The sequence below is a fragment of the Gavia stellata genome, chromosome 18 (genome assembly GCF_030936135.1).
Source record: "Gavia stellata isolate bGavSte3 chromosome 18, bGavSte3.hap2, whole genome shotgun sequence".
Taxonomy (NCBI): domain Eukaryota; kingdom Metazoa; phylum Chordata; class Aves; order Gaviiformes; family Gaviidae; genus Gavia; species Gavia stellata.
This window is the reverse complement of record NC_082611.1, coordinates 17,559,232-17,583,753: the sequence shown is the minus strand read 5'-3', so window position 1 is coordinate 17,583,753 and position 24,522 is coordinate 17,559,232. Positions and strand designations below refer to the sequence as shown.

Sequence of the window (24,522 nt, the reverse complement as noted above, 5' to 3'; positions counted from 1 at the left end):
ACTGGCTGAGGGCATGCTCGCACTGCACACTGCTCACTTCTGTATGAGAACCAGTCTGCGATGACAAAAGTTCACATGCATTTAAAACACTGATTGCTTTATCCTTTCAAATAATATTCAGAGGGAAGTTTTAATTAAAAATATCCACATCCATCTGAAATATCATCACCAGAACTTGGAAGTACTCATGATTTTTTTAAAAGGAAGCTGACTGTCAATTACACAATTAATATCACAACTACAACTAACATGCATTTCAAATTACCACTCAAGGGCTTTAGAAAAGCAGAAGGAGCCTCCACAACACACAGTTTCACCTTGTAAAAACCTCTGTCATCTGCCCCTCCCATTTAAGAGAAGATTCTCACTCTTTCCAGAGCAATAAATCTTCACACATACCTGAACCATGATTAGATCTATTCTAATATTACAAGTTGCAGCTGATGAAAGGTAAAAGCCTGATGAGAGTCACAAGCTGAAGTCTCTCACACCAACACAAAGCTAATACTGGTTCAACAATGTCATTGAGATGTATTGGCCTGGAAGAGTGAAGAATGACTGACAGCTGAGCTTACTGCAATGAGAATCATGTCACAGGTCAGTACAAATGCTGTTTGATAAAACAGCCTGAAGGGAAAGACAACACATGCATTCACTTTAATTGTGATGCAGCTGCTACTAAGCTTCTTTTTCAATAATAGCACTTAAATACAAACCATTGTAGTAAAAAGACCAAACTACCATTAACCTGCTGTATTAAGGCTTTATCCTCCTACCCCTGAACAGGAACAGCACTATTGTGAAGTACTATACAGTGTCCAGAAGAAAAAGAAATTTGCACAATTCCATTTCTAAGACAGAGAAAGACTTAAATATACTTTAAGAAAAAAAAAAACTTCCAACGAACTGATATGATTAGAATCAAGAAGAAACCATGTATTAGTTTTAACAACTTTACTTGAAAAACTGAGGTACCTTGCTGAGCTGGGAAGTAACAACCAGCTCTGAAACCTAAACACACACACACCACGTGCATACAAAGGATACAGCCTTGCCCTCACTTTATGAAAGTGAGAACACGCTAAGCCTGGTCTCAGTGCTCACCCAAAAGCATCACACTTCAGGTCATTGAAGTCGGTGATACCAAACATGTTCTGAAAGGAAAATCATGCCTCCTGAATTGATACAGCAACTGACTTATACAAAGTGAGATGGGAATTAAACCCAGAACCACTTGAAAAAGATCCCTTCCAATAATGGCATGATTAAATGATGCAGCACAATTTAAAAAAAACAGGCAAACACCTGCATCCTTTGCCTACACTAGAACCACTCTAACACCAAAAAGTTTATTTTTGTGAATGTAGGTGAAAGGGGAAAGAAAACGTCTGTACTCTGATTCCATAGCAGGATTTGAACAGAAATACCAGGCTCACATTCTGTGCTGATTAAGTCCTAATGACCTTAAAAATCGATACAGGAAAAAGAGATCTATAACTATAATACTGGAGAGAACCACCTCTCTACACTGGGGCCACACACCAGCTAAGCACACGTGACTGGTCACCCCGCAGACCTAAGCACTTGCCTTAGGTGGAAGAGATTCAAGATTTCAGAAACAACCCTAACCACCTTCTCTTCTCACCTCCGGCATTACCCCAGTGCTACAGAAAAGACGAGATGCTGGAAGGCCAGAGGGCTCACTGTTTTAATGCAAAGTCTGCCTGGGAGCAGAGGAGTTCCCTGCCTCCCGGGGACAGATGTTGCGGTTGGCTTTCCTGAACGAGACCATGAACCATGCTGCTGACCCATGGCTTTTGCTACCATTACAGGCTTCTAATCACAGCTCTATGAGACAGAGCTAGTTTGTTGGCAGAGCGTATAGCACATGACCCAACAGAACCCAAATTCAGGACAACAATGAAAGCAACAAGGGCAGCGGTGGTGTGTGCAGAATTTGGCACTTCAGTTCTTTGTTTTAGTAGGGTTCTGCAAGCGATGTGCTGTGCCCTCTAACCCACAAGCAGCACTCCCCAAAACCATTTATTTGGGCCACTTACCTGCAATGACAAATGGGTTAGATCTTGAAGATGATCATCTGAGGAGGTTTCTTCCTTAGCAAGTCTTTCTAGACTGTTGCTAATGCCATGTGACGGAGATTTGACATCGAGCTCTGGGTGGCCTGGTGACGGCTCCACAATTATTTTGGAGAGTATCTTTGTCTCTATCAGCTTTCTTCTCTCTTTTTGATCATCCAGCTCTTCCACAGAGAATGTTGTATTAAGCCAAGAGTTACCTCTTTCCCTGGCCCTGCCTAGTTCTTTCTCTTCAAGGTGATCTGTGGAATCTGCAAGAGACTCTTCAAGAACAGCTCCCTTTTGGTTTGGACTGTCTTCAGTATGGCTGGCAAGATTGGGTGTCTCATCTTTAATCATTTGTACATCTTTTGCAATGACTTGGGCACCATCTGTTTTTTTCTGAACGCCAAAACTTTCCAAATCTTCATTCCAGATCTCCCATGGGTGTCCTTCTGTTTCCTGGGTTTGCCACAGGTAGAGAAAATACATGCATGCAGAAAGTCACATCTCCCTAAGCTTTAGAAGCTGACAGTAAAGCAAAACAAAGTGATTGGCAGATAGCAGCTCCAATTCAGACACCATCTGGTAACAGCACACACCATATCCACCATGGAAAACAGTAAGGCTGTTTACTTTTCAAAGTCTAACTTCAGGAAGTATTAAACATCCTTGAAATTAATTTCCTTTACATCTGCTTATCATATAACATTTCTTACACCAAGACAAACAAAGTAAGTTAGTCTTCCCATGATGAAGCAATAGGGTCAGCTGGCTTCTCTGCCAGCTTCCTATGATGGCTAGTCTTCATCACTGCAGACACAACGTAACCATTTTACCTCAGAAAAGCTGTTCAAGGGATAAATTTCATACTCATCCTCCTTACTTAGGACCCCTTGTCCTAACTAATTCTGCATTTTCTAGATACATAAAATGATGGCTGAAACTATTTCAAACCTGAAAAATTTAGGAGTCATTGCAGTGTTACTGTTAGTGCACAGGAAAAAAACAGTGCAAAGGCAATAATAAAAACTGCAAGGAGTAGGACAAAAAAGGTCTAAAAATCTCAAGAACAGAGAAAAGTTTAAAGAGTCACAGCGTAAAGAAAGATCTAGTCTCTAGCAGGAGAAAGTACTGGGGACTATGCTCTTCAACCACACAATTCAGTCAAATAGGTCAAAAAACAGCAGCTACCCACACTGGAGACAACCAGAAGAGTGGGGTTACAGTATTACAGCCCGCACACAACAGTCAACAACCTGCACGTTTGCGTCTTCCAGGGAAAACTCCATCAGTTCTTTTGTCAGGTCAGGAATTAAGTTTGGCTGTTCCCGCTGGAAGATGAAAAGCTCCCCATCACTCTCACAATCAGACTGCAAACAAAAAAGAGAAATTAAATGAGAGACTATAATACTCGCCTAAATATCTATTTTGCAGTGACAAATCCTGTGTCGTCACCACTCGGCTGAAGTTCAGAGACAATTTTCTGTGCAGTCTCATCTTCACTAGACAGTCTGATAGCCCAAGACTCAGCAACCTAGGCCGTCTTACAGGGGCCTAACATTTGAGCAAGCTACAACTGTAAAAACCCTGTAAAACATTGAATTACCATGGAGGTTGATGACTAACATCCCTCTGAGCAAAGTGATGACAGGAACGGGCAAGTTCTTTAACTCCCAAGTGATTCTTTATACTACCTCATTCACCACCACGGAATAGCAAGAGCAGGGCTGCTCCCTAAGGGAAGGGGAGCTGGGAGGGGAGGCACAGAACTGGAACGGCAAGGGCCTCACCAGGCAAAGCCGGGTCCCACAGTACCTAAGAGGAGTTAGCAGGACAGACCAGAGATGGTGACCAGGCTGGGTCAAGAATCCAGATCATAAGGCAATATTGTGGTGATGAGGCAGGTCAGAGATCAAGCCTGAAAGTCAATTCACAGATAAAAGCCTGTCTCAAGCAGGACTGTAACTAGAAACCAGTACTCCTCCAACATAGCTCAGACAAAAAGTGAAGGCCCAGAGCTGGGCTTAAATAGAGCTGCTGGGCATGTGGGTGGGAGCCCCAGGTGAGGCTAGGCAGGGCCATGAAGGCTTATTATTGCAATCAGGACCCTGCTGTTCACAATTCAGAATGCAAAGCAGTATCTGTATTTGGTTGGATAGAGTTTAAATAGCCTTGAAAATCTCATTTCTGAACATAACCTATGCATTTGAGATGAATCCTTATGCATAGACACCAAAGTGAGATCAAGCACCTCCTCAGCAGTCAGGACCCAGATTTCCTGCTTGTGCATTTGTTTTGCAAGTGTACATTTTCAGTAACTCACGCTTCGGAGAATTCTCTGTGGTGTAATTAACGTTTCCTAACATGAAGCAAACTGCAATAGAACTTCTTTCCTCTTAATAAATTCCATATCAGGGTAATGAAAGTACTTCAGGGCATAAAACAGGTTGGTCAGTGTCATGTTTGAATGCAGGAGCACAGCCTGCTGAGGTTACAGATCTCAAATGCGTAAAAGTATCTTCACACAAGTGGAAACCGCTCGGACAGAGGTGCAGCACTGAAACTGCAGGCTCAGCAGGCTGCTGTTTCACATTAAGCAGAAGAGGGATTATACAAGCAGATCTTTTGAATGCAAATTAAGGGTAGCATGTAAGTGCCAAATAGATTGCCTCAGTTCCTTCAGCAGGAAATTTTTTCCACATGTAATAGAAACAGAGAATTTGGAGATTGTTTATAAGTAAAAAAACATTCAACATGATTTAGAGTTACAGCATGGTATGTGGCACCAAAGTACGAAGCTATCTCTCTGTCTTAACCTTATTGTCCACTTATACAACAAGAATGCCTAAAAATAACTTTTGAGTGTTGGGCCTTAATCTATACTATATAGACACTTATTAAAATGCAACAGTTGTTTTAAATAACTAAAACAGAATGTAGGTAGAGGGGAACTGAGAAACCATCGGCCAATATAACTTGTCCAACATGTTAGTGATAGAGCCAGGTGCAGAAAAGAAGTCATGGAATTTGTATCAACACTTTATCCACTAGATCACACTGCTTCTCACGATTGATTAATAATAAGTACTAAATACACCATGGAGGCATTTCTGGCTCCTTCACTGCTCACAAGACTCCTTTTGTACCATTCAGGGCCACACTAAGTTAGAGTAAAATATATCCTTTAAGTGTTCAAAAATATTTTTTCAAATTTATACATGTTTGAAAATTAATAAAATATTCTGATTTGGACAAAAGACCACTAATAATTGAGTCTTGAGACACATTATCACCTTGGAAAAGTCAATGCCAGAGCTAGCATCTTGGACTAGAGAGGCAGGCACTTTTATTTCCACCAGATTGCTGCTGTCCTGTGAACAGAGATCTTCAGCAGCCATGAGGCAGCCTGTCCCAGACACTAACATGTAAAAAACCTGTAACTGAAGAATACTGCACAATATCTATCAATCTTATGCTTTATATTAAAAGGTTAGTGGCATTATGCGTCTTTGCAGGTAGAATTGAAGCACAAAAAGGCAACATGGCTTGCAGAGAATTACAGGCAGGGAAAAAAGCAGAATCCAGGATTGAGGTATCTGCCAAATGCTTTTTCCAGTGGACCACAAAGTCTTCAGGAATATTACTTTCCTGTAATCCTCATACATAGAAAAACATACTAACAGGCCTACTGTCTGGCAAGTACATTATTGGAATGAATAGCATAATGCTCTCAAGCATAAAACCTTATTTCATTTTAAATCAGCAGTATGCTTCTTTCATACTGTATTTTTGACTGAACAAACTAAGAGGAAATGGGGCTCATGCTGCAAGATGCCCCCTACCCTCCCCTTCCCAACCTAGGAATACTTATCATCTGGAAAAATCAGTCCCATTTTCAGGTTCCAAAGAATACAGTGAGAGGAGATGGCAATTACACTTTGACAGTTAGAGATAATCCAGAAGGCTGTGGATTAATGCACAGTGTTACAATAGTCAGAACAGGTAGTCCATCAAGGATGCCATAGTAGCTACTCAGAAATGCCTAGCTAAGGTGACCTTCTCTTGCTTTTGAGAGATTTTTCTAAAAGACAGTGAGAAAGAAAGGCAGGTCTCAGTGCTTACTGTGGAGGTGTCAGAGTCCAGAGATGGGAGCTGATCTTTCACTGCAGCGAGTATGGCTCCCCATTGAAATGTTCTGTTACTCTGAACAGGAGCTGCAGGAGGCTCAGATGGATGCTTTGTATCCTCACTTTGCCCTTCAGAGGCCATTCGAACAGCTTCCCTTCAATCAAATGAAAGATGAGCTTAAGTACACCTCACGAAAGAACACAAGGGATAACATCAGTACAAAGCAAGAACAAAGCATGTGCATTCAGGGTCAGCATAATTCTCAGCACTCCCAGGGCTTTCACTGTCAGCAGTGAACGATAAAGCCTGCATTTTTGGAGTCGTTCCTTCCCACCTGAGTTCAGAGGGCTGAGAGCTTTCTGTCCTGCTCACCGTATACACCCATAATTGGGGCCACACGAGGGGCAGTTTAGCCCCTCGTTTATAAAGCATTTTGGGGATTCTTAGCCAGACTGATTTGTAACTGTGTTCTCAGAAAAGCACATTCACGCTGCCTGCAAGGAGAGGGAAGGTACACAGCGAAGGCAAGGCTGACACCTCTGCTCTCAGCTGGTCTTTTCTCCTCTTTCCTTTTTGTCTCACGTTCCCCTCCTCACTGCTCAAATGATAGACAGAATGATTTATGTTTGCTTTTTTCCGCTGGATTTGTATAAAAATAGCCAAGAATAGGCACGCTCTTGGATTTTGACCTCTCAAAGTGTTTATAAAGCGTACTCTTTCCTCATGTTTTCCTTGATGTGCATGAGGAATCAAGACAACGCAGCAGGGACTACTGCTGTACTGACAAGTTAGATAATTAACCCTCACAGAAAGCCTTTGCTTTTTAAATTTTATGCTACAATTGCATGGTTTCCTGGGGAATCAAACGTGAGAGTAAATAATTTCTGTTTGGCAAGAAAGGTTAAAAGGTTTGTGACTGCATGTTGTTCAGTACTCAAATAACTGCTCATATGGTTACACTGTCACTATTATTTGCATTGGCATGGACCGACAACACCCCCCTAAACATAAAGTGAAACTCATCTCATGCCCTGGGAAGTTTACAAGTTGCAAAGCGCCTTTGCAAGTATTTTGTATGTTATAGCCCTACAGTGGCGGCTTTGTTCAAGTGAGACAACCCCTGAGTCTGATTTAGGTGAAGGGGAGTACTCCAAGTCTGGAGTACTATGCTCTGACAGTAAGCAGAGGTTGCTAAGGGCAAGAGGAGTCCCATGGGGATAAAAACAAGCTGCATACTATGGCTCCCTCTGCCAACTTGAGAGAAGATGCCTCCCAAGGTTAAGGATGTTACACTGGATCTGACTTATCAGTTACTAATCCAGCATCTTCTCTGGGCGCAAGCAGTACTCTATGTTTAAAACAAAGCGCAGACTTGTTAGACAGCTGTAACACAACAGGCACTTTCTGGAAAGCTTGGGCCAACTAAGACGTGACATCCCGAGCTTCTCCGTGCCTCTAGAACTGACATTTCCCCTCACGTCCATCTCGGGAGCCTCGCTGTCTGGGTGCGACGACGACGAGGGAGAAGCCAAGACGATGCAGGCGACGGCGGGAAACAAACCTTCGCTTCGGGGCGGTGTTCACGGGCACGCAGCCCGCCGTAGCCGGGGGATGAGCTAACCCCTGCCCTCAGCAGCCGTCACACCGCACCGACAGCTTTCCGGACCCGCAGGGCGAGACGGACGCCCTGAGGGAACCCGCTGAGGGCGCTCCCTGACAGCCACCCAAGATGGCGGCCCGGGCGGCGCACGCGCAGCTGCGCCAGCGGCCGCCGTCGCCATGGCAACGCGTCTAGCGGCTGCCCGCCGTCCCGGCGCCGCTTCCCGCCGCGGGCCCCCCCTCCCCTGCCCTGCACCGCCCCTTCCCCTCACTCACAGCACCCACCCGGGCGCCTCCAAGCTCCCCCCTCGCCGCCTCAGCCCCGGCCTGGGGTCCTGGCAGCGGGGTAAAAACGAACCGCTGTGACTTATAAGATGAAGAGAAAACAGGAGGGGCCAGTCAGCAACAACGCAGCTCTGAGGCCTCCGCGATCGTCGCTCCGCCCGCCCGTATCGTTTCTGCCACCACTCTTTATTTTCCCCCTCCCCGTACCTCAGCCACCGGCTCGGGTCCGCCCCGCCTGCTAGAACCGCCCGCCCTCTCGCGAAGCCCGAATCTCATTGGCTGACCTTCGCTCCGCCTCCTCACAGCGGCACCATATATTGGCCCGGCGCCGCAGGGGGCGGAGTCGCCCTTTCCGCTGTGGAGGCTCTTGGGCTTTGTAGTCTGGAGGCTCGGTCGGGGGTTTCCCAGCATTCCTTGCGTGGGTGGGGGCGACTTCCGGTAGCGGAGCTCACCGGGTGTGCAGGTGAGGGGCGGTGGGCCTTGTGGCGGGCCGGGCCGGTGGTCGTTCTCCGGTGACTGTGGGGAGGGCCGTCCCCAGGCGTTTGCCGGTCTTGTTGGGCCTAAGACCGGAGCGGTTCCAGACCGCTAGCTGAGGTCTGCTGGCCCTGCGGCGGGGTAGGCCGGGGCACCCCAGCGGCGCCCGCGCAAGGCCGAGACCGAGTCCCTATGAGGTCCTTGGGGGAACTGAGGCCCGGTAAAGTGCGAGGATAACGTGCCTGGAAACAGTTTTGCTGTGAGGCTTCTGGTAACAGCCATGTAGTTACCGGTTTGACAGCTACAGCCGGGCTTGCTCCAATTCAGGCGCATCGTTGTGCGACTGGAGCCTGCCCGGCACCGAGCCCCGGGGGCTGTGGCGACCAGCTGCCTTGGAGTGCTGCGCCTTGCCTGGCATAGCCCCTGTCCTGGGACGTACGCTCCCTAATGTGGCTGTTGAAGTGCTTTTGTGTCTCTTATCTTGTCTTTTTAGGAGCCTGTTATGTGCTTTAACATGCCTGAGAGTGCCAGGCTCGTGGTACAAATAAAGAGCTTGGTGTCTTTTCAGTAGGCATGCGTAGAATTGAACCTAGGTGTTGCGGGTCCTCAGCTGGCGCTTGGGCTGCAGGAATACTTTCTTTCACACACCACTATCCTCTGAAACCTGATGTGGTTCCTACAGCTGTAATGTGTATGCCCATCTCTGGTCAGTCAGCAGACAGCAGTAGTGCAAAGATGAGATGTTCAGGCTCTAGGAGTGCTTGTTGTGCATGAGCTGGTAACAGCTAGTTGTACCTATACAAGGGTGTAACAAGGCTTCTTATTTCTTCCGATAGGTTGTTGCTGAATTTAGTGGAGATAGAACTAAGTTAGGAGCAGAAATGAAGCATGTTGTCAGCTTGATGGCTCAGCTGAAAACTCCAACAACCTCCACACTTGTGCTGTCTTGGGTGTCTTGTGTCTTTTGGGACAGAAGGACCCATGTGGATGTTACTTGTGCTTGTGGAAGAGGATGTGAGAGAATGAATTTGGCAGAGCCAGTGCAGCTTAATGATGCCTGTTTGGTGATTAACGAGCAGTGTTGGATTTGTTCTGTAGACTGGTTGCCTCAGTTGCGTCTCAAATTGTCTCCCATTTATTTTAGTATGGCTCTTCTGCCACTCTTTCATCTATTGTGACTTATTCCTTAGGCTTATCCTCCAAAAAGGTGTACTAAGCTGCTTTTTGCTGCATTTTTTCTACTAAGTTTTTATGGTATATTTCTTTTCCTCTGCCTTCTGGTTTTCTCATCTGATCATGTAGCAAACTCTCTGAATCCAGGACAGTGTGGTGTTTGCTACCTGCTCTGAGTTTCAGCATTGTAGAGTTCTAATCCTGATAAATAGGTTGTTATTGTTGATCCTGCTAAATAGGTGTTGGTGTAGTAAATAGAATTAATTCTAACAGCCTCACAGGGCTGAGGAAGGTCTCTAACAAATGTTAACTTAATTGCTCTGCCCCAAAGCAAGAAAACAGCCTGTAAATATTCAGGAGGTCTTTGTCTAGCTTATTCTTAGCAACTGAATCTCTGCTAATCCATCACAGTACTCTTCTTTCCACTGTTACAAGGGTTTCTGTGGTCTTTAACCAACATCTTCCATGCTACAGTTTGAGCCTGTTGTCTCCTGTCATATTCACTGTGGCTGCAAGGAACAGATTATTTCTGTCATCCTCTCTGCAGCAACCATGTATGTATTTGAAGGCTGTGTCACATGTCCCCTCCAGGCATCTCCTCTTTAGACCAGACAACCCTGATTTCATTTCACCCAGTCTTTTCATTTCAGTCCTTAGGGCTCTGATCACTTTTATTGTTCTCATGTAGATTATGTTCAGCTGTCCTCTGCATTTTCTCAGGTGCTTGCATGGCTGACATCATGCTCCAGTTCAGGCTGGGGTGAAATCTCAGATTAAATAAAAGAATAAAAAAAAAGCAAAGACATAGGCAGTTAGAGCACAGTGCTGGTGGTAGGAATGAGGCTGAGAGTCTTGAATATTCTGGAGTCAAGCATAACCATTCTGTCGTGTCCATATTGCCCTGTTGACTGTGGATCAACTTGCCAAAGTTGAGTTGGTAACTAGTACCTGATGTGGGACTGACTGACAAAGACTAAACAACTGTGTTTTTCATAATTAATGTATCCACTTAACAGGGAGGTCTGCAGAAAGAACAGGGAGCTTCACTTTCATCTGGATGTGCTTCTACAAACTGTCCTGGATTTTACCTCCTTTAACTAGTTGTGAATATACCTTTTTGCCTTCTGGGGGGACTTTAGTCTGTTGTAGTGAGAAATACTCCTACTTTTCTCCCTATGATCCACTTAAATCCATTTATATCTCCTTGTATTTTCATTGTGAGGTGTTCAGGTCTTTCATTGTGTGTTGTCCTGCATATTCTTGGCTGAGGGCTCTGGGTTGCCAGTTTAATACAAATTACTGCTATTAGGTAAAGTAGGTGCTTTTGCAGATGCCTTAAGAAAGGAATCATTTATTACCAGCACATGGTGATTAGGTAGAATGGGTGGTGCTTTTGTAGTCTTAACAAACTGAAGAAGGAGGAGTGGAGAAAAAGCAAGGTGTGGGAGAAAGGATCCAGATGGGGAGCAAAGAGGTAGGAATAAAAGGCGTTTTGCTTATATTGTAAGAAAACGGGCTAATGCTTGCAAGACAAAGACTCCCAATTCTTTAGAAAAATGTAAGTATGGTTTTGAAATGTTACAGCTGGGGCAATCTAAAAAGCAACTGCTGCTGAAAGCGTGTTCCTGCTCTCTATTATTCTTCACCGGTGCCACATTTGGCATTTGTGTGACCCCAAAATGAATCAGTCTGAGGAATTGAAGATGATTGATTCATCTAGTTGAAGATGTCCCTGCTCATTGCAGAGGGGTTGGACTAGACGGCCTTTAAAGGTCCCTTCCCACCCGAACCATCCTGTGATTGAATTAAACTGGCGAGAAATTATCAGGAAAAGAAAGAATACTTTATGTTGGCTTAGTGGTCCAAGATAATATGTAGTGGGACCAGACAAACCCCAGAAGTGCTGCGCGGTGGGTGATGAGACTACAGGGAGGGGAAAGTGCTTCCCATTGGATTGACTTGGATGTAGCCTGACACTGTGGCTGAAGACCTCAGATGATGGATGCAGCTGTGTCGAGCAGCTTTTTATGAAGAGCCAAACAAGAACACTCTCCTGTGAGTGGTTAAAATGATTAATATGCAATTGCTCCCTAAGGCTAGGGATGGGAAATAAACCTTTCAGGCAGTCATGAAACTGTACTAGCTTTGTAATTAAGTTACTGTCTGCAGGATGGCGGATGTGCTCAGATAATGAATGGGCAGGTGCACTGCTGCTCAAAGTGTTTCGGCAATTTCCAAGATTCACAGAGACAGGACTGGGCTGCTTCTGAAGTGCTGAAACAATAAATGGTAGAAACAATCTACTTACAACCTGATGACATAATGAAGTGTGATATTAACACATTAGCATATTCAGGTGATATTAACTACTTTTGAGAGCAGTGGACAGTTGTCATTATTAATGACCATGCCTTAATTTAGGCAGGGCCATCCTGTAATACAAGACAGATGGAGAAAGACAAGGAACATCTGACACATGAATTCTTAATTCTCTCCCTGAATTATAAAACATGCAGGCCAAGAATTACATCCTTTTGTATAATGCTAAGCATGCCATCAGCACTTAAATAGGCATTTAGTCTTCTCTTGAGGAGGGTATCCAAAGCTGCCTTAGGCATATTTTGATTAGAAGGGAAGGACATAAAGCCAGTGCTTTGAAGTCTTAAAATGAGATTTGAAAGATGTTTTTTTAGCGCTATTGGGTTTTATTTTTCCAGTGTATTCAAATCCCAGAGTCCACTGCAGCAAGAAAGAACTGCCAGCAAAAACTCCTCAGCAAGTCTTACTGCTTCAGGCTAAGGAGGCTATCAAAGTAGAGGTAGGAATTTGAAACACTATACCTCTGAGATGACCTCACCTTCCAAGCTCATGGCACCTTGGAGCTGTAGTGGCAATGGGTGATGCCATGTTCTATAGAAAATGGAGATCAGCAGCTAAAAGTCCTGCTTTGCTTTGGTTACTCAGGGCGGGATGTCGGAGCTGAGTGATGAAGCCAGTGAGTCGGAGCTGCTGAGCCGCAGTCTTTCCATGTGGCATGGGGTCGGACAGATGATCTGTCGGGAAGAGCTGGACGTTCCCCTGGACTTGCACACGGCCTCCTCCGTTGGCCAGTATGAAGTGGTGCAGGAGTGCATTCAGCGGTAAGGAGGGGCTGGGGAGGGCATAGGTCTATGGTTAGTTACTGCCAGTTATGTTTTTTCACTGGCTGCTACATGCGTCGGTCTAACATCGCAACGGGGCGCATCCCTGGAACTCCTGAAGTGTTCTTAAGTACAGAGTTTCAAGGGAAGAGTCTGCTGATAAAAATTATCTCCTTAATGATTCAGTGGAAGTTGTTCTCAAGCTGGTAGGAATTCCCATGCAGGCTTCAGTGCTAAATTCTTTTCAGCCTTCTTTCAATAGAGTGGTGGTAGCAAGAGGCTGCAGTAACCTGCTGTGATCTACAGCTCCAGAACAGTAGTTCAGCTGGATTCTTTTCTCTGTTATTTAGTGGAGACCTGGATTTAAATAAGAGGAATTGTGGTGGCTGGACTCCACTGATGTATGCCTCCTACATTGGCCACGACACCATTGTGCACCTGCTGCTGGAAGCGGGAGTGAATGTGAACATCCCAACACCAGAAGGGCAGACGCCACTCATGCTGGCCTCCAGCTGTGGAAATGAAAGTGTTGCTTACTTTCTTCTACAGGTGTGTATCCCATAATAAATAGGTAAAGTCATTCTACATGGTTTAAATTCTCCACCAGTTGCAACCAAAGTGTGCAATTTATGTTCTGTTGCGAGTTCAGCTTCCTGACAGGGGTTTAAACTCTCTTGGTATCACAGCGCAGAGGGGCAGTGGCTAAGAGACCCAGCAGAGGGGGTGCAGTAAAGAACATTCTCTGTTCTCTTGAAGCAAGGCGCAGAGCTGGAGATGAAGGACATTCATGGTTGGACTGCCTTATTTCACTGCACCAGCGCCGGACATCAGCAGATGGTCAAGTTCTTACTGGACAATGGGGCAAATGCCAACTGCAAGTAAGGAGGAAGCTGTCATTTCTCAAAAGATAACTCATTTCAGATACAGAAGCAGCAGTTGGCTTAACGCATTCAAACACGGACAGGGAGAAGATGCCTGCTTTTGTCGTTTCCTCCTGTACCTTAGGAAGCATGGCACACTCTATTAGCTAATGCAAGAACAGGTGACTTGCAAACTGAACAGTGAAGTCTGCCCATGTTGTCACTGTTTATTTAACTAAGATCAAGAGAAATAAGATTTACTACTTGTTTAATTATGGGCTAAACTCTGAAAGCAAGCAGGTGCAACACCTTCTGAACTGAAGTGTACTTTGCAAGTCTTTCTATTGAATTTCCTGTGTACTTGGAGTTCAGTTTGTTCTGAAGTGTGCAGTGCATTCCCATGCCTTGGGAACTGCCTGTACATTTATGCATATTGAATTGCCTGAGGTCAACAAGAGGTTCTTGCTTTGTTAGCTTCCTGCAAAACTGATTTTGCTACTGAAAGGCAGATCTGCAACTGGAAAAGTAATCTGTTGCTGTGCAGGCAATAGCACTGGGAGTTTTACTGAGCTAGACCAGAGTGCAGTAGAACAGCCAATACATGGTACAGTTTGTGACCAGCTGAGGATAGAGGCTAGACATGCCCTGTTAGGGTATGGCAAAGACTGCAGCGTATTTCAGCTTTGATTATTCTAGTCCATGTGTGTGTTCTCTCTCTAGGGAGCCTTTGTATGGATATACACCTCTGATGGAAGCAGCTGCTTCTGGCCATGAGATAATTGTTCAGTACCTTCTCAATCATGTAAGTGCCTAGACAATTCTCTGTAAAGCTGCAAATCTGGGGTTCCAGCCCTTAGAGAAAGAACCACAAGTCTGACACCAGACTTTTTACAGTGTTATGTCTGATCCTTGATGACAGTCACCTCCGAAGTCGCAGACTTCCAGCACTGTTCTCAAAGTATCTGCTTTCTGAAGGCTAGTACTCTGGTTTTACACTGGCCTTGCACAGATAGGAGTGAGGTCTATCTGTCCAGATTTAACTGAATAATGACTGAATTAGAAAACAGATAATGCAGTAATCTCCATATTGTTTACAGGCTTGCATGCTTGGGCAAGTGGGCATCTTCTGCCTCCAAAAGCTTATGAGCGTGCATGTCTCTTGATGTTAAGCAATTTGTTTTTAATATCCTATTTAACTGGTTCAGCTTACTTCCAGAAGGAGGCAGCAATGCAAAACATTTTTCAGATAAAACAAACTAGTTCCCTGTGGGAATGCACAAATCCGTATACCTGGGCTCACTGGGCATTCAGGGATTGGAGAGACTGTGGATAACTAGAAAGGCAACAAGGTATTAGTGTAGCTTGAACTGTCCATCAAAGGTGAGCCCGTATTTCTGATAGGCTTGGAGGAACTAAGACAGTTCTTTGGCTCCCTTGAATTTTTGTATGTAGTGCCCTCTGCTATGTACATTTTAAACATGTTTTTTTCTATAGGGAGTGAAGGCAGATGTCAGAGATAACGCTGGAGCCACAGCACGGACACTGGCCATGAAGTATGGACATACGAAGATTGTGGGGCTGATAGATTTGCATGCAGCCCCAGTGCCCAAGGTCTTCTGCAGGGGTCCAGGTAACAGATATTTTAGCTTGTTCATTTTAAGATAGCACCTGAAGGGAGGTGCTTGATATCTTAAAAGTATGTTACTATGTGTATGGGGTAGTACTAGCTGGTCTGTTCTGGAAATGCCAGCATTTCTGAGGATGGAAGAGGCATGGATCCAACAATTTTATTGTCTGCTGGCCCTTTTCTGACCAGTTAAACTGTTTCACTCTTCCTTTTTACTTTCCACTGCATTTATAGGACCAGTAGCAAATAAAGTAGGTAAATGAATTACTATGATGCTAATAATCTTTGTTTGAACTACAGGAAAATATGAAGAGCTGAGTTCCTCAGATGAGTCATGTTCTGCTCCCCAGAGACAGAGACCTGTTCGTAGGACCAAGGGTCCCAGCATCCATGACGGGCCTCAGGCTTTGGCTAAGATAACAGCAGTTGGAATCGGGGGAAAGAAACAGTCTCGCTATGGTAAGAGTAGTTAGAAGCCTGAGAGTCCTTTGAGGTCTCTCAAATGCTTTGCAGCTATTTCTGTGCTAACGTTTTTTCTTTTGATTTGGGATTCATGCATGGCTTGTACAGAAACAAAGATAGTGAACACTATCATACAAAGCTATCCAGTCTCTGGTTTAAAAAGAAAACCCCTTGAACTCTCTTGTCGGGGCTGGATATTGATGAGTGGAACATTTCTGTGGACCAAACACTGTTCTTACCTCAATTACTGTTCCCCTGACTCTTGAGAACAGTCCAGCTTCCCTTTTTGAGGTAGGCTTAAAAGTTTGAGAACCCTTCTCAAGCTGATGACAGAGGAAGTGGTCATACAGACCAAGAAATCATTGATCATGAAAGTGAACTCGCTGCTCCTAGACCTGTCAGTTTTGTCTTTCCTGATGCTTGAAATGCTACTAAAAGTGAGATTGTAAAACCCTTGCAATAGGCCAAGAGAAAGAACATCCCAGCTCAGACATCAACCCATGGATTCAGTGGTATGAGTTTTGTTTTCTTGTGTGTGTCATAGCCGTAGGTATTTCTCAGGCTGATTACCTGGTTGTCTAGAATAGCCAAGAATATGGACTTAAAAGCATGTTCAAAGTTCGGTTTGCTCTCTTAATACAGATACATGCTATCCCGTAGGCCATGGCTGTATTGAAATGATACTGTCAGCTTCTGAAACAACAGTGGGATGCTACTAGTGTTCTAACACAGATGCAGAGGAGTTGGCTTCACAGGGTGTGCTTGGCTGGGGACGGGACTAGCTAGCACTTTGCTCTCTTAAGCAGATGTGTTTTTCCCTTTGATAATTTGGGTATGAAGAGGAGAGGAAATGCTGAAAGCTGCTATTTAAGGTGTATCTGAGCTATGAGGCTGTTTCCTCTGACTTTTTTCGATGCAACCATCTAAATGAAGTACAGCTGATGGGTGTTTGTGTGAGGGAAGCTGTAGGCATATGCATTTCTCAGCTTTTCTGTTTGCTTTTTAGAATGCAACCTGCTAGTTGAGAAGACAGTCTCTTCTTTTGATTATTTTCAAATCCCAGAGTGGTTGCTTTGTCTGCTGGAGCCTCCCTGGTAACTTGCATCCTAATCTTTACTGGTTCTCCCTTCCTCTTGTACACAGAGCAGGTCCCTCCTCAGGGCTACGTTACCTTCAATGATGATGGCAGCTGTGAAGCAGACAATATCCGGAACCGGGACGTTACCTCTCCAATTAATGAGCAGGATGTGGAGAGCAGCAGCAGCAGGGGTAAGTCACTGTCTCAGAAAATAGTCTGGCTTGCAGTGCACACCTGGATGTGAGACCAACCCCTTGGCTTGCATGTTCCTTTCCCACTAAGGTCTTGAGGATTGGAGCCTCTCATGAGGAAAGACTGAGAGAGCTGGGATGGTTTAACCTACAGATGAGAAAGCTCAGTGGGGATCTCATCAACTTGTACAAATAATCTGAAGGGAGGATGTGAAGAAGATGGAGCAAGGCTGTTTTCAGTGGTGTCCAGTGACAGAACAAGAGGCAATGGGCACAAACTCAAAGACAGGAGGTTCCCTCTGAACATAAGGAAATGCTTTTGGTTTTTTTACTGTGAGGGAGACTGCATACTGGGGCAGGGTGTCAGGTTATGGAGTCTCCATCCTTGGAGATGTTCCTGGACATGGTCCTGGGCAGCCTGCTGTAGGTGATCCTGCTTGAGCAGGGGTTTGGACAAGATGACATCCAAAGGTCCCTTCCAACCTCACAATTCAGTGAAGCAGCACGAGGGAAAGATCTATGGCCAGTTCCTAAATTAATAAAGGATAATGTGGCTCTGCGTTAGGCTCTGGGCTCAAGGAAAGGTGCCTTCCCTGATCTTTACTAATGGGAGTGCAGGCTTGGTAGTAATAACCCGCTTTTCCACCCCATAACCAAGAGCCTCTCAGAAACACACACACACAGCCTTCCTGCTCTCTGTGGTACTCAACAGACTTGGAGAAACATTAGTGCTTGGGATAAGATGTGATATTTCTGTTTCAGAATCATCTTGTGCCATGAGTGCTGCATATGAAGCCTTGCTCTGGGTTTCTCCTTCCTTTACACCTCCAGCAGGTTTTGCTGGTAATTGTGTAGCAAAAACAGCACTGGGTGTAAGGAAGTTGAACCTCAAACTTTTTTTTCACATTCTTTTCCAGAAGATAATGTTTTCTTCACCAACAACTTGGCAACTATCAGGAGCAGCAGCAGCAGTAGCGAATGCCTGACCAAAGCCCTGGGGGTCAGCAGTGAAGGCTCCTTGGAAAGCAATGAGGTGGGGTGTTTGATTTTCTGTTCTCTGCCTTCAGCTTGGCCAGTGCTGTCACCCCTCCACAGCCTGCTATGATTCTACCTCCACAGGAGGCTGTAGTACCAGGCTGGGTGAGGAAAGGTGGTATTACAGGGATGAGAAAACCAATTTCCATGTTTGAAGATTATGGATTGGCTTGTTTGATCTCTGGATAGTAGCCAGCTCTCAGAGAACATTCACTCTAGAACAGGTTGATGATGGCTAGTCAGTAATTTTTAAGTTCTCTCCAGCTTCTGAACTCTTTGCAGACTTCTAGCTAGGTTGTGGTCAAGAAAGGGTGTTACTTGTTTGAGCTGGGTCAGCCCTTAAGCTTGGTGAGACAGCAGGCAGTATAGTAAGATTTAGAGAAGCACAGCAGTGCTGCATTGGCATTTCTGAAGTATAGAAAGGGGAGGGGGTGGGAGGTTACTCATAGTTCAAGTCACAGCTCGCATGGTTCAAGGTGTAGCTCTGGGGCTGATGTACAGGAGGGTGATATAGCTGAATGTGAGCAAAACTCCTCTGTCTTGAGGAGCTTCTCACAGTTGGAATCTCAGTGCATTGTATTGGTTCAAGGAGGATTCAGTGTTGCTCTTTGCTCTGGCCTGTTGCTTCCTAAGCTGGGCTTGCAAGAGCCTGATACCACTCCATAGTACCAGGCTGCCATCTTGGGAGTGACTTGACTCAGCCCTTCCTAATAAGGGCTTTGTTAGTCTTTGTTGCCTGTGTTTGTGGATTTAGAGCTTGAGACTTGAAGGAGTCTGCGCTTGTTAGCTGTAGTGATCCTGGCATCTTTGTGTGATCGTCCTTGACCCCTTTTGTGGTGTTTTTCTTTCTTTTTCAGGATTCTGACCATGCAAACAGTCCCCCTAGTCGGAAACAAGCCAAGAGCTTTAAGATCAAGAACCGCTACAGCAACAGTGATAGCCAGTGGACCCACTGCCCAGGGAAAGCTGGCGGCTCTAGTCAGCACCTAATCCTTCCTGATCCCCCTGCCTATACAGGGCCCCAGGTAACTCCACACAGAAAGTTGTCTCTGAAGTCATGCAGACTGTGTCACTGTAGCAAGCGTGGGAGGTTTTTCCAAGGTTGCCTAAGCTGCTTTCTTGGCCTTCTCAGATAAAAGAGAAGTTGTCACCAAAAAACATTTGATTCCAAACCTCTGTCCAAACTTAAATGCTTGTGAAACAGCAATTTCTTGTACAAAGAACTGTCTGCTTAGGTGTTGCTGTTGCTCGGAGGGGGTTATTCTAGACCCTCAGGCCTATGGGTGTGCTACCAAACATGGCTGTGGTGGGGGCTAGGGTAGATGTTGGTGTGTCTTCTCTGCATTTGTTACAAGAGGCAATGGCTGCAGCGGACAGGCCAGTCCTGTTGTGCTGTGTGACCACAGAGAAGGGCAGTTAACCAGGGGAAGTAATGACTGCTGCTAGAACCTAGGAAGCTGTAACAGCAACCTGAGGAAGCAGATATTTGTAATGAAGAGGCATGACAGTGCTTGAAAGGGTATAAATAAGTTTGTTTTGGTTGGGCTGCAGGACCTGGCAACATTCCTTGAGCAGATTGGGTGCCTCAAGTATCTGCAAGTGTTTGAGGAGCAAGATGTTGACCTCCGGATCTTCCTGACCCTCACAGAGAGTGATCTGAAGGAAATAGGCATCACGTGAGTGTCTGTAAAGTAGTTCTCACCTTTCCCGTTACAAACCATGCACACATCCTGGTCGGGAAAGTTTACCTAGTGAGTGCTTTTCTGTTCTGCCCATCTCCCACACAATTTTGATATTCCCCTAGTTCTTGGCTGCAACAGGCTCCTGTTTTTGGAGGTGCCTTGGAGGAACCAGGAGACTGCAGAGGTCTTCATGGCATCTTGTTGGGCTTAGGGACAGACGGTGCAGTGTTTGGTCCCTGACAGTTTGCCATTCTCCCACCAGTCTGTTTGGACCCAAGAGGAAGATGACTTCTGCCATTGCCCGATGGCACAGCAATGCTCGGCCGCCCAGTGATGCCCTGGAGCTGGCCTACGCGGATCGGCTGGAGGCTGAGATGCAGGAATTGGCCATTCAGCTGCACAAGGTAAGAAGTCTTCCATGAGCTGCTCAATGCCTTATCACACTGCAATAAGTGATCGGTGGTGTATTTTTGTGCTGTGCCTCTAATGGCCGGGGGTAAAGGAAAAGACGTAACTTTCAGTGGACATGCGTGGTGTCAAGTAGATCAGGTAGCACCATAAGTGCAGCTTATCCACTCCTCATCTGTGCTCCATGCTTGTGAAGCCTTTACGTCTTTGTTTCCCATCTCCCTGAGAACTAAAAGGGTGAGTGGGAAGAATTGAATACCTACTCTTTTTCAGTAGTGTCATTTCTGTGAAGTCATGTAGCCATTAGTGAACACACTTCTGTTGATTTGGGAAATTGGGCCTACTGAGTATCTTTGTAAATGGAGAGGAAGGGAGAATTGTAACTGTGGGGCTGGTCTTGGTGTAGAGAGAAACTGTATTCCGTGTACAAGCCTTGTCCAGCTTCCTTTCCCACTGGGTTGGGTGCACTTTTGCAGGAACCCTCTGGCTGCCTAAGCTGTTAAAATAGCAGGGACTCCAGGGGCATGTCAGAGCAGGCATGTGTGAGAGTGGTGTGCAGTACTCCCAGCCTAATCCTCTGTTCTGCCCTGCTGTAGAGGTGTGAAGAGGTGGAGGTGATGAAGGGCCAGGTGTGCCAGGAGCAGAAGCTGCGTGCAGTGGCTGAGAGCTGTTTGATGGAGCGGGATGAGACCTGGAATGCTGTCCAGTGCCAGCTCAGAGAGGTGCAGGCCATCACCAAGGATGCTGGAGTCCTACTGGATCAGATCAAGTAAGTCAGTCCTCAGAAATGTCACTGAGGCTACTGGGAAATGGGATTTGGGCTGTACAGAGATCGGAGATCATAGTGGCAGTTTTACAGGTGATGCTTAGGGTGAGGCAGGAGAGTTCACCAGGCATCTGAACCCATTCTGGATCCTGCCTGACTGTCTCTAGTGGAAAGCCACAGCCATGTGAGCAGATGTGAAGCCTTAATCAGATGCCTGAGCTATAAATGGCCTGACTTATCAGAGATGCTGAGTGCTCCTGTTTCAACCAGAAGGTGAAGGCACTCAGCTCCTTTGGAACCAAAAGGCTAAGTGCTTTGTGCTTTTATGAGACCCAGTGACCAGGGTATAACTTAGTGATGGGTTGAATGCAGGATAGAGTTTAACTTCCAAACCACGTCAAAGGGCTTGCAATGTCCTGGCCTGGCTAGTGAAGAATACTTTTCTTGCAACTCTGACACCTAACAGAAAAAACCTGCCCTGTTCATTCACACCACTGCCTTTGAGTTCTGTCTTCCCCACACCTCCTAATACATCTTTTGTTGCCTTTGTGGTGCTTGTCTCCCTGCCCCAGTTGGACTCCTGTCACAGGCCCTGTTCTGTCCACCGATAGCCCAGACATGTCCTTGAAGGGGGCATTAGTCCTACCTCTATAGTTCGTAGCCCATCAGGGAATGGGGCCTGCTCACTACCAAGCCAGTGTGAATTAGGATTGGCTTCCAGAAGGACAGCAGAGCAATACTCCCAGCTGCGAGGGGCAGAGCACTTGTCTTTTCCCCACTGACTGAGGAGCTGAGGCTGCCTGGTAGAAGGGCCCTGCCATGCGGAGGATACACTGAACTACTGATGGTGTGACCCAGAGAACTTTGTGTGCCTCTCTTGCCTGTCCTGAGGTAGCTTCATTTGCCCATTAGAAACCTTGGATCAGGCATGATTCAGATATAAACCAGGCACAGCCCCTGGCTTGGGCTTTCTCCTGCTCACCCCGCCCCCTCCTTCTCTTCTCCCCCCGCAGCTCCTCTGTGGACAGGGGCAGAGATTGCTGTGGAGATGGGGCACAGTGGAGAGCGGCCCGAGCTTTGTCTGGGGCACGTCTTCCTCTTCCTGGGAAGGATCAAGGAGCAGTTTGTAACCCAGGGCGTTAGATGCGGTCCCTCGGCACCCCAAGCAGGTACTTGCAGGATGTAGGAGTGCACAGACCGGCATGTTGTTCCAAGGAGTGTCCCTGTGCACTTCTAACGGGCTTTGTCTTGTTTGGCAGATCCTGTCAAGCAGAGCTGTCCTCCCGGCTAACCCAGGAGCAGGCAGTCGGCAGAGTGCTGGACACAAAGGTGCAGCTGGGAACCGGTGAGAGCAGGCGGCCTGGTGAGCGTCCGGGTGAGGAAGAGCTTATCAAACTACAAAAATGGGTGCAAGGGATGGGTAAACAGCAGGAAACCCCAGAGCAAGCCACGTGCTTGCCTTTTGTTGCTGAAAGGATGAAGTTAGAAGTGATTTGGAAACAGATGAGCAGCCAAAACCTTTAAATTTAATGTAAAAATTCTTGCTCAGGGAAAGCATTTAAAACACTTCGGGTGTTTGGACTTTAACTGCAGCAGAGTTTCTCAGCACCTTTTGATTCTTAGCGAGTGGGAAGTTTTGGAGGCTGGCAGGTGTTTGTGGCTAAAAATGCAAAGCAGCCCTGCTTCATGGGCCTGTGGCTTCCCCTTCCTACACTGCAGTGTGTGGGCACCTCGGGTGTGTTACCGCACTGCGTGCTAAAGCAGGGTCTGAATTGGAAGCCATGGTTGGTTCTCTGACCCAGTCTGGGGGATTGCGCTCTTTGGTCTGTGGGGCAAACTGCTGTATGTGGCTGGGCAGGCCTGGCCCACCAGCTCCTTATCGCGAGGAGTTAGCAAGTGATCCTGCTGCCCATGACATGCTTCCAGAGATGTGCTCTTTGCCACTTGTGTTTTAAAAGTGAGACAAGTAGAGATCCTGTTGATTTCTTTCCACTACACAACTCTCTTTGAGATTCCCTTAATACATGATTCAGACAGTATAAAAAAAAATAAAATCCTAAGTGGTAGAATTGCCAGAAAAAACCCTCCGTTTGTCATAGGCAGTTCCAACTCTCTTCCCATGTGACTCAGAACCCCTAACTGGAGCCGCTTTGGGTGTGGATGCTTCACAGCAACACCAAACCCCTGTCTCTGCTCTGTCACAGAGAGCATGCAGATTGATTAAATGTGTGGTTCTTCTTTCTTGCAGTGCTGGAAGGATGGCCGCCTTCCTTGAAGTCTCTGAGCTTGCCTGAGCTGTCAGCTGTCCTAGAGGAGTGTGTGGGAGAAATGGGTAAGGTGGGGGAGGACTCTGGCCACATGAAGTGACTGTTGTGCTGGAGGGGTGGCATGGCTGGGCAGGTTTTTGACGATTTGACAGTGGTAGGTTGGAGGGACCTAGCAATCCCCCCTCATTCAGGGAAGTCTCCAGGCTCTGAAGTTGGTGCTTGCATTTTCTTGCAGATCTTGGGCTCTGCCTCATCCTCTGTTGACAGGTACAGGCTGAGAGAAGGGGCTATGTGCCCTGTGCTCAGTGGTCAGAGCTGCTTGTGAAGTGGTTCCCAAAGCCTGTGTCCTGTTCTCCTGATGCCAGGAATTTATCTCAACATCAGGCAGTCAGAGGGTAGATGCACTCCTGTTTTCAGGACACTGGAAGCTGCAGGGGAGAAGGCAGCATGGAGGCAGGACAACAGTGCCTGAATGCAGACTGCAGCCTGGTCTTTACCACTTGCTGGCCTATTGCTAACACTAATTTTTCCTTTTGGTTTGCCCTCAGGAAAAGTTCTGCAGACTGTGACTCAAAACCTCCAAAGGCTCCAAGGCCCGGGGCAGGGCGGGCAGAGCTGGCTAGAGCCATAACGAAGCAGGAGGGTGAGTGGGAACTAATGACAGCCACAGAGAACAGTGGTATTGAGGGGGGCATCATTCCTCCCAGCAAGTAACAGCCATCTGCTGCTTGTGCCCACTGCTCCCTCATAGCCTGCACACTGAGGCTCTACTAGTCCTTATGTGCCCTCTAGTTTTCCCTTTGGAAAATCCTTAGTCCTCTTGTCCTTCTGCCCCAGTGAAAGGGTGACTGTCCTCTTTTTTTTTTTCCCTGGTGACTTCAGGAATACCGACGTCGGGTGACTGTTCCACCCGGAAGCTGAGTGTGCCTGGGAGAATGAGCGCGAGGGTCGCCGTGCTGGCAGCACCGCAGCTCTGCTGAGAGTGCCACAGCAGCTGGTGGATGCGTGGAAGAAGGTCTCAGCCATGAGAGAACGTGCCTGGGAGAATGAGGGACAGCAGAAGACAATAACCCAGCAGCTCTGGGCCTGACTGTTGTCTAGGTTCCCAGGATCATTGTCGTTCATACCAAAAGGTTAAGTTAAGAGGAGAAGCATTGAGTCTAAAAGGTTTATCTGCCTTAAGCTTCCTGCAGCCCTTGTCGTTCAGGGCTGCGTGGTGTTAGAAAGCTGACAGTTACCCACAGCAATCGATTATCCTTTTCCACATCC

General features: G+C 46.4%; 2 protein-coding genes across 2 annotated transcripts in view; one reads left to right on the top strand and one right to left on the bottom strand.

The window, feature by feature from the left end:
• Positions 1–6,347, bottom strand: part of DNAAF8 (dynein axonemal assembly factor 8) — a 94,091-nt gene extending 87,744 nt beyond the window's left edge. Inside the window, 3 exon segments of the mRNA XM_059826640.1 lie at positions 2,061–2,513; positions 3,320–3,448; positions 6,201–6,347. Of these exon segments, the coding sequence (XP_059682623.1) occupies positions 2,061–2,513; positions 3,320–3,448; positions 6,201–6,347 (729 nt within the window).
• Positions 6,348–12,543: 6,196 nt separating this feature from the next.
• On the top strand, positions 12,544–24,291 carry ANKS3 (ankyrin repeat and sterile alpha motif domain containing 3). Its single transcript, XM_009812608.2, has 17 exons — positions 12,544–12,555; positions 12,702–12,877; positions 13,228–13,426; positions 13,634–13,755; positions 14,458–14,539; positions 15,232–15,367; positions 15,665–15,823; positions 16,970–17,095; positions 18,013–18,128; positions 18,988–19,155; positions 19,682–19,806; positions 20,075–20,216; positions 20,817–20,989; positions 22,246–22,331; positions 23,235–23,318; positions 23,802–23,896; positions 24,136–24,291. Exons 2-16 carry the CDS (start codon positions 12,708–12,710, stop codon positions 23,882–23,884), a joined length of 1,971 nt encoding a protein of 656 aa, XP_009810910.1. The 5' UTR covers positions 12,544–12,555; positions 12,702–12,707; the 3' UTR covers positions 23,885–23,896; positions 24,136–24,291.
• The last annotated feature ends 231 nt before the right edge of the window (positions 24,292–24,522 follow it).

Bases quoted from the DNA above. Each gene is read 5' to 3' on its own strand.
- ANKS3 (XM_009812608.2), top strand. From the start codon at position 12,708: ATGTCGGAGCTGAGTGATGAAGCCAGTGAGTCGGAGCTGCTGAGCCGC. The intron at 12,878-13,227 runs GTAAGGAGGGGC...TCTGTTATTTAG, and splicing joins GTGCAGGAGTGCATTCAGCG to TGGAGACCTGGATTTAAATA. The intron at 23,319-23,801 runs GTAAGGTGGGGG...GTTTGCCCTCAG, and splicing joins GGAGTGTGTGGGAGAAATGG to GAAAAGTTCTGCAGACTGTG.